At 39.6% G+C, this 13877-nt stretch overlaps 1 protein-coding gene across 1 annotated transcript in view; it reads left to right on the forward strand.

Annotated features, from left to right (window-relative positions):
* Positions 1-5939: 5939 nt before the first annotated feature.
* Positions 5940-13877, forward strand: part of LOC120533813 (collagen alpha-1(XII) chain-like) — a 57176-nt gene continuing 49238 nt past the window's right edge. The window contains exons 1-3 of the mRNA XM_039760813.1: positions 5940-5965; positions 9436-9594; positions 12911-13009. Of these exons, the coding sequence (XP_039616747.1) occupies positions 5962-5965; positions 9436-9594; positions 12911-13009 (262 nt within the window). The 5' untranslated portion in view covers positions 5940-5961. The remainder of the gene's footprint in view (positions 5966-9435; positions 9595-12910; positions 13010-13877) is intronic.

Below are 13877 nucleotides of genomic sequence, written 5' to 3' on the forward strand. Positions count from 1 at the left end.
AAGATTTTGTCATTTGCTGTTGTGAAAGAATTATCTCAAACATGTTATAAGTGTAAATAAAAACATGGAAAGAAATATTAAGAAATTTCAATATTGTTTTAGCAAATGACTTACAATATCTGGAGGCTGAAGTAAGCCATTACCCAAATTGTGCTTAGCATGAGTGACAAAACACTGACTACATTTTGGGACACAGAAAAAACACTTTACGTAGCATCTTATCTTTTTGAACATGGCCTCTTTTCTGTTTCATTAGTTTAGAGTATGATATGGGAGAGCATTGTCTTTTGTGCAAGTAGTTTATTTGCAATGCAAAGTGATGTGAAAACATGTCAGTGCCAGAAGTTGTAAAATAACAAAACAACTGCCTGGACTCCCTGTTGTGTTACATACCATATATAATTTTTTCAGGAAGCTTCACCCCTTGGAGGTCATGTGTACTATTGTTCAGTGGCTTTGCTTGTTGTGGTAATAACAAAGAAAATATCATCAATCACATTTGCTGAATAGAATTTAAGAGTTGATACAACATCTGGATTTAAAGTGAAGGAATTTAGGAAAAATCAAGAAAGGATAGGAGCATAAAATGTGGATTTATGAAAAAAATGAAAAAATACAACAGGAATTTGGTGTTGGCTGAGGCGCTTATAGTGTTAAGTGAATTCAGCTCATGTGGTGTTAATAAAAGTGGAGGCAGATTTATGTTCGATGAAATTTAATATGAATAAATGTAAAAAATTACAGTTTAGAATTAAATAATATTATCTTTGAATACACCAGGGGAGATCTAGAGCTTGACAGTGGCAGAAAAACTTTGATGGCAAAGCAATGAAACAGATGAGTTTTGGGATTTTAAAAAACATGGAATAATGTTGTTAGATATGGTTATTGTACATTTTATTTGTAGCTCTGAAGTTAAAAAAAAAAAAAAGTCTTTTTATTAGCCAACTGGGGTGGTAGCTCCATATGACTAGACCCAGATGATGAAGAGGATTACTCCCCTTAGCTGCAGTAGACTAGCCTTTGGCTAGTCAAGCTCTAGGAGGATCTACTCAATGGCTGAGGCATTTGTTTCACCTCACACAAATATCTGAAGATGACTGGGAGTGTGCCAGTCCAGTAAAGATCTGATTTGCTGATGGTAAGATGCGTATGGCTGCATGCTTTAAAATATCTTGTTGAGGAAGACGTGAATATGTAGTGAGCTACTGAACATACAGTCATCTTCTGTGTGTACGGTGCTTGGTCCCTTGGTGTATCCTATTTTCTGAAGTAATTTCATGAGCTGTGGTTAAAACCAAAGGTCTAAGATTATAGGTATAGATGTGAAATACATGAAGAAGCTAACTTAGAATATGTTGGAGAATACCTTTCAGAGATGTGGAGAAGCTTCATGTGGGAGAAGAAATGGGGCCTGTAGATCCTACACCAAGGAAAGTCAACATAAAAACATGGGCATACACTGACAGCAAGAGCAGAAAGGGTGGTGCAAATCATTATTGCAGTATTGTAGAATGAGTAGACAGTAAGATGTAGTGGCCATAGACATTAAACCACTAGACTACCAGTTTAATTTCTGGACATCTGTTAGTCACTTAACTTGCCTGTGCTCTAACTATAGAAAATGTACATGCACAGATGAAAGGTATTGTGACCTTATAATTTGTTTTAGTAATTGCAACAATAATGGTAATGACATTCCTCCCCTGTACCTTCATCACATACATTTGTGTTATTTAGGTCTCAATGATTCAACGCTGTACCTTGTTATTGTTTCATCGATGAGTGTACAGGAGGCCAGCTCACCTCTTTACTTCTTCACGGGTGCATGTAAGTTATTATTTGGGTCTTGTATTCAGCAGGAATTCTCCCCTGAAGATCCATGAATTGATACATTTAGTGTTGATTTGGTTATATTTTCCAGTGCCCCTCAACGTGAGTGCCACAGCTTTGAGCACCACAAGTGTACTTATCAATTGGACTGTTCCACTGACTGGTATCCGGTATGAAATCCAATATGCCAGATCTGGAGACAACATCTCATACATACTGTACACCACAGAAAAGTTCATCCTACTGCAAGGACTTCTCGCCAATGCAACCTATGATATCAAAGTGACTCCCATCATCAGCTGTGTCCAGGAGAAGGCTGGATGCATCACAGTCAAAACCTTAGCTGGTTAGTAAGATCATATTCATTAAAGTGTTCTGTGTGTGGTAGTAGTAGTGTTTAATATAGGGTTGAATTTAAATCATGCCCGATCATTTCTCTTTGAACTGACTGTCCCAAGGATTCTTCCATTTTTTCCCTACAAGGGGTTTTTTGGGAGCTTTTCCTTGTCTTCTCAGAGAGTCAAGGCTGGGGGGCTGCCAAAAGGCAGGGTCTGTTAAAGCCCATTGCTGCACTTCTTGTGTGATTTTGGGCTTTATATAAAAAAAATGGTACTCTATTGTATAAATTGTATTTCTGAAGATTAATGCATGCATTTAAGGCTGATTACTTGACTCTAAATCATATTTGTTTCTTTTGAAGGTTTCAAAATATACCCAATTAATATAATGATTATAAATGAAACTGCAGCTTCTGTCCTTATTTCCTGGAAACCTCCAGCAGAGAACACTGAGCTGATCTCAGCCTTTAGGTTGTATTACGGAGAGGTGGGCAGTATTGGTCAAACTCAAAATAAAACCATGCCAGCTTCAGTACTAAGCATGCATTTGACAGGTATGTGAAATAGAGAATCTTCTGTTTTTGAAATTGTATCATCATGGGATTTATGAGACTTACCAAGTCTGTTTACTAGACTTGTCTACTCCTGCACCTTATGATTAACACAGTAAATAGTAAATGGTGGTCCATTGATTCTGATGTTTATGTCCACTTCTGTCTTTATCGGTGAGTTCTTTGATGGCAGAATAGTTCCATCCTGTAGCCTCAAATCCTATTGTAGATTGGACATGTACTTTATATGCGGTAGCAGTAACCATGGGTGTCTTCCTCCTATTTCTCCTCTGCTGTTTCCTGGTTGCCCTTTCCACCTTCAGCATACGTATCCCACTTGAGCACATCAGGTTTAGGGTAGGGGATTATAGCCTTTTGCAACATCTTCCAGAGCCCTGGCCCTGATTTTTCACTCTCTTAACATGATCTACTGATTCTAATTGTGCTTCTTCTGCTCCTAGCAGAGCATTATCCATGATGTAGCTGGCCATGTAGCACCGTGTGAGGCTGTGCTTTGGGGGCACCCTTACCACATATCCCAACCATTGTAGGTGGTGCTGGGTAACAATGGCTTTATAGTACATTTGCAGATGGTTTTCCTGAGCAGTTCATAGTGATACACACAATCATGCCAGGTATTTCCTTAGATGGCTGCAGGCAGCACATATGGAAGTGCTCCAGAAACTTACTGTGGCAGTTGTAAATTACCCAAGCTTCACAGCTGTAAAGGAGGGTGGTAATGCAGATGGCTTAGTAGACACAGGCCTTTGTGCGGAGATGTAAATTCTTGTTTTGAAAGACCTGGCGCCAAAGTGGTGTGGTGTGGAGTGGAGTGAAGTGGAGTGGTGGCTCTGAGGCTAGGGATCTGCACTGGCATTCGGAAGGTTGCTGGTTCGAATCCTGTAAATGCCAATAGGGACTCTGCTCTGTTGGGCCCGTGAGCAAGGCCCTTAACCTGCAATTGCTGAGCGCTTTAAGTAGTGAGAAAAGCGCTATATAAATGCAAAGAATTATCAAAGAATTATTAAAGTCTCCCAAAGGCAACTGTTGATTGTTGGATTCAGTTCTGGACCCCATCATCAATGCTGCTGTCTTCAGAGAGAATGCTTCCCAGATATCTGAAAAATGAAACTACTGACTGTTGTTCATCAACAACAGTGAAAACTGGTGGTACTGGTGGGATGATGGCATACCATTGACGGATTACTTCTGTTTCTGTGGTGTTAACGGTCAGCTCCATCCTACTGTACACACTCACTGCTATACAAATTGGAAATGTTGTGGTGTGTTAGAAACTGCATACTGCAGCTCAAGAACCCTCAGTCTTTGCAATTTGGTAGTTGCTTGGAACCTTTCCAACATTGTAGAGGATACCATCTAGCCAAAAGTCCACTGCCACGCTTCTGATGTCCTCTATGTATTTATGTAGAAGTTTGGTGACACATAAGTAGAAGATGTTAAAGAGCACAGATGTGAGCCCACACTCCTGCCTGACCTCTGTATGTTCAGGGAAAAGGAGGACTCTTGTCCCTCTGTGGTCACCCGAGCAGTCATTCCATCAAGAAACTGGCTGAGGATGTTAAGAAATTTGCTGGGGCATCCAACCCTAAGGACAATACCCCATAGAAGTTCTTTCTGGACACTGTCAAAGGCTTTGGAGATGTCAATAAAGTCCATAAATAGGTCCTGGCATTGTTCCTGGCACTTTTCATGAAATTGCTGAGCTGTGAAAATCATATCAACTGTGCTCCTGTTCTTCCTGAACCTGCATTGCAATTTAGGCAGCATTGACTCTGTGATGTTATTGATCAGCCTCTGAAGTATCCCCTTATCCAGCAACAGCAAGGAGTGATGTGCCTGTACTGTTGTTACAGATGGCACTGTCACCCTTGTTCTTGTAAATAGTGACAGTTTTGACATCCATCTGTTGTTGTGGGATGTTCTCATCAGCCCAGAATCTGGTGATATATTGATGTAGAGTTCTTGTACAGAAGTATCCTCGCTGCTTTAACAGCTCTGCAGGTATTTTGTCAGCACCAGGAGACTTATTGTTTTTAAAGGAACAGACAGCTGACAGAACCTCCAAGAAGGTTGGAGATTGGTTGAGATTGCGAATGGGAGGAAATGGAAACGTTTGCATCAGAGTCCTGTAATAAATGGACTGGAAAATGAAGAAGTTAGAAGACATTTCCAAAAGAAAAGGAAAGCAGGGGTATGTTACCAGTTGAAAAACCAAAAGAGCTAAAGTGAAAATTTGAAGTCAGGAAAACAAAGCAAAAGTTCTGACTACCTGTTGATCATTTCCCTAAATAACTAAAATATGCAAGTCATTTATTTTAAATGTTATCACAATACTTAGATGCCAGTGACACAGTGTTGGCATCTTAAGTAGCTTCCACAATTGCAGCATCACCATCAAGGCACGTGATCAGCAATGAGTGCTGTTGTAATACAAAACATGACTGCTGAGGTGCCCAATGACATTACCATAAAACAGTGAAAACCAATATACGCAGTATGGAAGAAAGAACACACAGAAACGTGACAGTAATTTGTAGTTACAGATAATAAATGTGCCATCTATTCAGGTTATCTGAGAGTACTGTAGTGGAAACATAAGAATCCTGAACACACCTTAATTCAGGCCTATCCAGATGGCCCTCTGTTGGAATATTGACCACGCTAGCTTAATCATTCTATATAGCTGATCATGTTCTTTGAAAATGTTCATTTTTGTTGGTGCAGGGCACAATTTATTTCTTTATTTGTCAATGACTAATTTTATGGTGATTATGTTTGTATCGAGGCATATATTGGCCAGATATTTTAACATTGCAATATGTGGGCTCAACTAGAAAATCTTTTCATTATTCATTACATGAAAGTCAAACATTTAATGGGTGTGTTTGAAACCTGGGGCATGTTTTTCAAACTTCCTCACAATGAGTTATTTATTGAGAGGACTGAGGAATATCAGAACTGAAAAGTCATGTGAAGACCTAACATAGGTGTCCATATTGATGCATAATATAACTTATATGCATAAACAGGGCAGATCTTTAATTAGTGGAGCAAACTCAAATATCTCCCCATTATGCATTGCCTCAGACTAAACTGTCTAAAATGCTGTTCTCCCTCTTCTAGGCTTTAAGGTGGACACACTTTACTTTGTAGCTGTTTCTGCTTTGACATCAATGGGAGGAGAAGAAAAAGGACCTCCAGTCTACTTTACTTTGGAAATGTGTATGTAGGAGTCATTTCAATTTTACTCTTGTCTAATAATCTAGTCATACCTGACTTATTCATTTCCTTCCCCTCTTTTTATGCATATATAGAAGACTAGCAAAATACCCGCGCTTCGCAGCGGAGAAGTAGTGTGTTAAAGAAGTTATGAAAAAGAAAAGCAAACATTTTAAAAATAACGTAACATGATTGTCAATGTAATTGTTTTGTCACTGTTATGAGTGTTGCTGTCATCAAGGATTTGATTATCATCATTTCTTTCAATCAGGTTCGTATTTGGAGGATGTATTGTGTTCAAGTTACATTCCGTGTTTGTCAACCGTTGTAAAGATAACAGGTTTCATTTATCAAAGTGTTCACTACCCAAATCGGTACTTGTGAATCTAAGATGTTTAACAGGCATTCCCGGTATTAAGTTGTGGATTTGCCTGCGAGTATTTAGCGACAGCGTGTCTATTAACTTGTGGATTTCCCTGTGAGTATTTAGCGACAGTGTCTCTATTAACTTGTGGATTTTCCTGTGAGTATTTAGCGACAGCATCACAAAGTTGTTTTTGTCTAGCTGCATCAGAAAATGTACCACAATGTCTGACACGTCTACTTTTTTCTGTTTTGTCACAGCTTGGATTGCTGCTGTCATAATATGTTTGAGTTTCATGGTTTGTTTCAATTACGAAAGTATTTGCAGGTCTTGTGTTGAAGTGACATTCAGCATCTGTCAAGCGTTGTAAGCACACAACCGGTTTCATCGATAAAATCACATCCAGCTTTTGAGAGTTTAAACATCAAAGTGTCCACTACTGAAATCGTCACCTGTGAATCTAAGATGTTTAAGAGGCATTGGCGGTTGTCGAAAGGTGTAAAATATTTGGCCATTTCGGTACACTTGAAAGCGACAACCGAACAATTCAGTGGCAGCCATCAACTCACATGCAGATCCATAGGTGAAGGGCTTAAGCATTTCACTCTTCTAGTGCTCCTGTGTAGTATAATTATCTCCTGTACCGTCATCAGTCCACACCTTGAACCTGTCCCAGTCATTCAATACATAAGACACAATGTTCCTCCGGATATCAAGAGTGAGCCTGATATGGCCGTGCAATATGTAACAAAGAGAATGGAAAAGGCAGGTGCCATCTCCGGGCATGGAAACCACTCGGTAAGTGACAGTTCTTTGATCGATGGTGATCACCTCGATAGACATATTAATGGGGGTACGGTTGGAACGATAAAGGAAATGGGTACCTAAACAATGTAAAGTAAGTCTAAAATACCTACACAATAACTATAATCGTAATAAATGAATAATAAAACAGCGGAGAAGCCGTTGATTAAATAAAAAGGTTGCAGTTATCAGCAGGGAGACGTGAATACCGTGGCAAAGCAGGGAAGGGAATGAATAGACTGGAGTGAAGGACGGCCTTATATAGGCAAGCAGTCAATTACGTGGGAGGTGTGGGGATGGGGGAGGCAACGCCGCAAGGAAATGGGTACTTGAACAAAGAGGCTGTTTGGTGCAGCGAAAGTCAATAACCAGCTTCCTGGCTTTGCTGATGTTAGGTTGTAGATAGTTCTTTCTGTACCAAGAAAAAATGTTCAGCACCTGATTCCTACACTCTGTCTCATCCCCTTTATCAATACACCACATTAATTGCAGAATCATCTGGTGTTATATTTATAGTCTGAGGTGTACAGAGTGAAGAGAAAAGGAGACAGGACTGTTCCGTGTGGTGCTCCACTGTTGCTCACCTCTATATCAGAAACACCGTCCTCAAGTCTCACAAACTGCGATCTGCCTGACAGATAGTTCATTAAACAGGACACCATAGGCTCATCCACCTGTATATCTCTGGAATTATCCCTTAACAGGGATAGCTGGATGGTATTAAAGGCTCGTGAAATTAAAAAGCGTAATCCTCACAGTTTCTAGTATATACTTTATCACTCCAAGGATGCCAGTAAAATAACCTACAACATGAAAGCTGATACACCAATCAGTTGTTTAAAGGTTCAAACATCCATCCTCATGAATTAAATAAGAACAATTAGACAAATTCCAGTGTTAAAAATAGATCTCTAAAAGTGATAAGAACATTCAATAATTAAAGAAAGCTCTGATATGATGAAACCCCTGCACTACAACCTGTGGCGTAAGGTCTGCTCTAGGAGACTCATAATTTGAGTAATGCACACCTGAGGGTATGAAGGCTGGTCAGGTGGTCCATTAAATAAACTCCAACAGAGCACTTGAGAAATGGCAGACTGATGAAAACAGAGGTGATCTCCATATCATACTCAAGCAGATCTCATTACTCATGTCCATTCACATAGTTTGCTGAGCCTTTTGTTTCTGAACCATTTAAGGAAAATGGCATTTTTCATGCTGCTTTCAAACCAGTAATGCTTCCCACACTGGCACTGTTTTGATTATTATTTTTCTTTAATTATGTAGTGTACACCGTGTTTAGACCTAATGACGGGCTAGCTTGTTCTCACCTGACACTTTCTGGAGGTTTAGTGAAAGCCTGCGATTTTACATAGATGGAGTCAAGTCTAGTTAAACTAGCAATATGTGTTCATGAGAAATCTTAGCGTTTTGTCTTTGAAAAGGAGATTCATATTGATACATTATCATAATAATAAAATATATCACAATACTTCACATATGTGACATTGACTTCACGTCAGAGCTAATAACCAGAAAACTGCAGGAACAGTTTAAGTGAGATGGTGAGCATAAATAATGACAAGTTTCAAAAGATTTTGTCTATAAGCTATCAGCATACCATCAAGAATGACAGACCTTCTCTCAGACCTTCTTGATCAAATTCAGGGTCACAGGGACCTACCTAACCCATAAAGCAACAACCCCAGACGATGCTCAAATCTTCACAGAACATATACAGATACAAAACACACCAGGTCTGCCCACCTACAGTATAGCCTCCCCACCAGCCTCTGCAGTGCACAGTACATTAAAGTCAGTTAAACAACATTAATGGGTAATTGTGATGTGGCCACTTCTTAATCCAGCAAAAGATTAATGCATTTTCCATCACCTTATTCAAACATAAAAACACACCCTAACAAAAAATAGAAGCCATGTCTGGTCCTAACACGCGATAGAACACCACTGAGGATCCACTGGCGATGGAGGCTGAGGCACATTATTTTACTTACTTTATGTGATGACCTGTACAAAAGGCCTGCCATTTTGCAGTTTACCTCTAGGGCTTCCAAAATTTCTTCCCAAATACCTTTACAGGCCAAGAATCCGTATTGAAAAATCAGTAAAACATTCCTGGAAACTCTAAAATTTCCATCACCCATGTCTGTTCTGAAAAGCTTCAAAGATTTTTATGATTTAAGACTGCAGTCAAAATTGTGAAAAGTTATTGAAGGAATGGTACAATAAGATAAAACTTGTCGACAAATCAAAAAACTCTCATCTTTGTTTTATTTGCGTTAAGCTGTCTCCAACAGGACTGATTCCAACCTGACAGTCGAGCATGGTGTGAATGTGTTCCCTTCAAATATTGAGTCTGCAAAGAGGATTCCTGGCTATCAAGTTGTCTGTAATCCTGGAAACTTCACAAAAAACGCTTCAGAATTCACCTGCATCTGGACTGGTAAACATGACAACATTTTAGTTGTCCATGCTTATTGGATTTTTAAAAATAATTTCGGATATGCCAAATTATAAATAAAAAGATAACTATTTCCATACTGTGCCATTATGCAGCGGTTAGCGTTAGTCTGTCCTTCTGTGTAGCTAAAGTAATAAATGACTAAGTTCTCATTATTCCATTTTTGATTCTGCACTTGCAGTGTACGTAGGCAGTTCACTTATGCATATAGTTAGGTATAAACACCTAAAAAAAATATGACCAAATCTCAGGAACCCTACTATATACATTAGCGAAAATGGAAACTGAAGCACACTGAAGGTGTAATCCCAACTTCAACAGATTTGATATAATAATTAGACTGACATACAAAACAAATGACTGCTAAGGTCACAGAGCGTCTAGATCGGGGTGGGCAAAGTCAGTCCTGGAGGGCCGCAGTGGCTTCAGTTTTTTTATCCAACCCAGTTGCTTAATTAGAAAACAATCCCTGCCAATAATTTAATTTCATGGCTTGTTAGTGCTTTAACACTACCATCCATGTCAGGTCATTCTCATATCCTAGATTTTTTTTGTTCCTTTTTAAGGATATCATTCAAACGATATGAAGCCTAAAACAGATGAGTATTTCTCAGTCCTTCACTTTTTTCTCTTTGCTTTCCTTCCAAGTATTTAATTAAACTCAATAGTGCATGATAAATCCACACAGTAAATGGTAACAAGCTAAATGGAGAACTGCTGGTTTCTTTTGTCATTTACATCTAATTGCTAATAAGGAGTAATTAAAAACCAAGACTACAGCTGTTTAACACTAAAATAAGTGATAAGGGTTCAAAATCTTAACGAGCAAAACAACTAAAATGAAGCAGAAGTGTTACTTGAGCAATAAGTGCTTCTTATTAAGCCATGGGGTTGTAACAAAAACCCGCAGCCACTGTGGCCCTCCACGAACGACTTTACCCACCCCTGGTCTAGATACTTATATCTGGGATGTCATTCTAAGCCTACTAGATGTTCCCAGTGCTATATTCAGGTGTCTTCCATTTGGTGGTGTCCAAAAAGAGGTTGACATCTCAGGTGATCTCCCTGTGGACAGACTGTTCAGCTCTTCTGGTGCTCTCAGTTAATGACCAACTGGTGTCTACCATATGCTATAGGTTATCAAATCGTGACACTTGTCACCAGTGACACTCAATATGAATTTTGGCAGTGGCCAAACTACGCTTTCTTCAGGCCTTCTGAAAACCGATTATCACCCATCACTCCATCTCAAAGTGGACTTGGTGCCATCATTCTCAACTGCAGAAAAGTGATTTCTGTCTGTGCTGAGGAAGACATCCCATTGTACATTGGCAATGCAGGGTACTGTCCTGCAGACAATGGCAACTCATTAGTATTCAGACAGTTACTGCCGAAAGTATATGCACCATTTTTCTTCTGTGGTCTGTAACCAGTATGTATATGTATAGACCTTTACTGTCTTTCCTCCTTTTTGGGATGGTCCTGCTCCCAGTCTGCAGCTATCTTCTGGTGATGTGTGCTTTTCATGGTTCAAGTCCTTCTGCGACCCGGGCTTGAAGTCGGCTGGTATGCATCAGTACTGCCAGTGTTTGTTAACATACCACCACTAATAGTGCATCACGAGCACCCCTGAATTCTAAGTTAGGATTTGAAAGGTGAAGTCCCCAGTCCCTCCATTCTCCAATATAAAGTAAATACAGCTCGGCATTCAAAAGTACCACACACTATTAGGAAATGAGACGTAAACAGTGAGTACAGACATTTATGTGTCTCCCCTTCAGGCACACTCTACAACATGTTATATAGAAATGGCAGCCTCATACTGTATATGCAGATAAAACCCAACCCTTCTCCAAATCTGATAGCTGTTGAAACTGTGCTCCTGTCTCTCATACTGGCATGAGAATAAAAGATGTTCAATATTCCTCATTCATTACAGTTCCGTTAAGGATTTGTTCTTCACACAGTCGGACAGTCCTTGACTATAATGTTTGTCAAGCCTTGATCATGTTGTGTGTGACCTTCAACCATTTGTGAACATTTCCATTAGCGTTATTGGTGCCTGTTCTGTGCAACACTTTTACAGTTTTGCAATTTCAATTTTCACTAGTGCATTCATTCACTCATTCGAAAATTGTTATTTCCATACTACTCTAGTTTACGTTTGCAGTAAGTTGTAGCCTATCCTGGCATCCTTAGGCACAAAACAGAAACCAACCATCAACCAAATGCCAGTTTATCACAGGGGACGCTCACAGCAGTCCAGTTTTAATTCTGCATCTGAGCTAACCTGCACCTCTAAATGAGTGCACCTTTGAGAAAACTCATGGGCACTGGGAGTATGGAGAAGCTCTTCACAGAGGGTGACTGGGCAGGTTATGCCTCCCTTATGCCCTTGCTAAATATTACCAGCTGTAATTCTCAGATTTACACCCTATGCATATTCAAAGTATATTTCCTAAGCCAACTCTGACAGGTCGCACAGTCCACACAAAGCCTGAAGTGTAAAGCAAGCCCAGTGGCATTGGTCCTAAGGACGCCAGCCTGCAAACCAGGACTGCACATGCGGTATTGATATCTCATCCAAGCCAGGCTCTTATAAAGATTACAAACACAACCATTTCACAGTACTGCTTTGTATCTGAGGGCAAAGGGTGCAGCATACAAATCCTTACGTATCACTGCTGCCCACTTCTGATACGCATCAGCTCAAAGTGGAGCAGCCAAACACTCGTTTGCCCATTTTGCTTTTCCACTCCTGTTTTGTGTATTCTAGTGTGTCTGCACACTGCACAGATGACCTTTGCTGAATATAGAGAGAGTCAAGATACAAGAGTCAAAACCCTTGTGTAATCTCAGCTTAGCGTAGCACTAGAATTTCCATGCATTTATTTAGATTTGGCTGAATGCTACCATTTTAATAAGAGCCTCGGCTAAAGGTTGTTATTATCTACAATACTGTCAGCACAGTTGCAGTGCTTCTGGATGATTCCTTTTGTTATGTAACTAATATACTCACTCCTTCCATGCCCTTATACAACGCTGATGATTGCAGTGTGGCGTAGTGGCTAAGGCCCCCGACTCTCAACAACATGGCAGCCAGCACAACTGCCAACTGTGTGACCCTCTGAGAACGTCACTTAAATTGCCCATTCTCATATTGTACTGTACAAATGTATGGAAAAATATACCAATAATATAAAGCGCATAAGTGCAGTTTGAAAAGGAGCTATACAACAACAATGTTGTGTGTGTGTTGAAACGGCTTGTCAGTGACTTCAGTGTTGCTTATTTTCAGGTCTGAATCAGAGTACAGCTCATTTACCATCCATGTCTGGTCCTCTGTATCTGGGAACTACAGAAGTGAAGAATGAGGCTCACATTATTAGGGAAAGCTGTAAGTTGCAAAAATCTTGAGTGTTGCCCCATATCTGTGATAATCAGAATGTCTTTGAAAGTACTGTATGTGTGTGTTGATATACAGCAAAAAAATCTGAATTCTTCTTATGCTTTAGCTTCACATTTGTTGCTATTTCATTCGTGAATACATTTTGTCAAACCTTCACTTAATGGTGACAATATTTCATTAATCAATGCTGTTTCATTTTTTCCAGACAAAGAATGAGATTGAAGATCTTTGATTTTATTAAAATATCCAGTCATCTATTTACAGAACCCTTTTCCTTCACTACAGGCTTTCAGGGTGTAGGAACATATCTCAATAGCATGAGGCACAAAGAAGGAGCCAACCATGGTGGAGTACACTCACTCTTCCATCTCCACATTTATCAATTGTATGGTCAAAGAGGTCATAAAGGTGCCAGAGGGGTTCTTCAGAGTGATGCTTTAGGGGAGCCATTTTTGGTTCCCTAAGGACCCTAAAGGTTTCAGAAAGAACCTTTATTTATTTAGATCTGTAACAGACTCCATACAGTAAATGGTCACAGATTTGTAAAATACCAGTGAGTCTTGGTGCATAAGTCCAGTAACACAGGCTAAGTCCAGACTTTCTTAATCTGTTAGTGTCCTGCAGCCCACCAAAAAAATAAAGATTTTTCTTATTTTGCAACATAGTAGGAACTTTTTTGAAGCACAGAGAATCAGATTCATATGCAAAGAACCCGTTCCAGAATGAAATAGTGCTTGGTCAAGCCATGGAGCTACAAGGAACCAAACAGCATAGTAAAGAATATATAGTGCCATTGAAGAACCATTGTTTTTTAAGAGTGTAGAAACACAACCCACACTTCACTGGGTGGCCAGTC

Source organism: Polypterus senegalus, chromosome 8 (assembly GCF_016835505.1).
Source record: "Polypterus senegalus isolate Bchr_013 chromosome 8, ASM1683550v1, whole genome shotgun sequence".
NCBI classification, from domain to species: Eukaryota; Metazoa; Chordata; class Cladistia; order Polypteriformes; family Polypteridae; genus Polypterus; species Polypterus senegalus.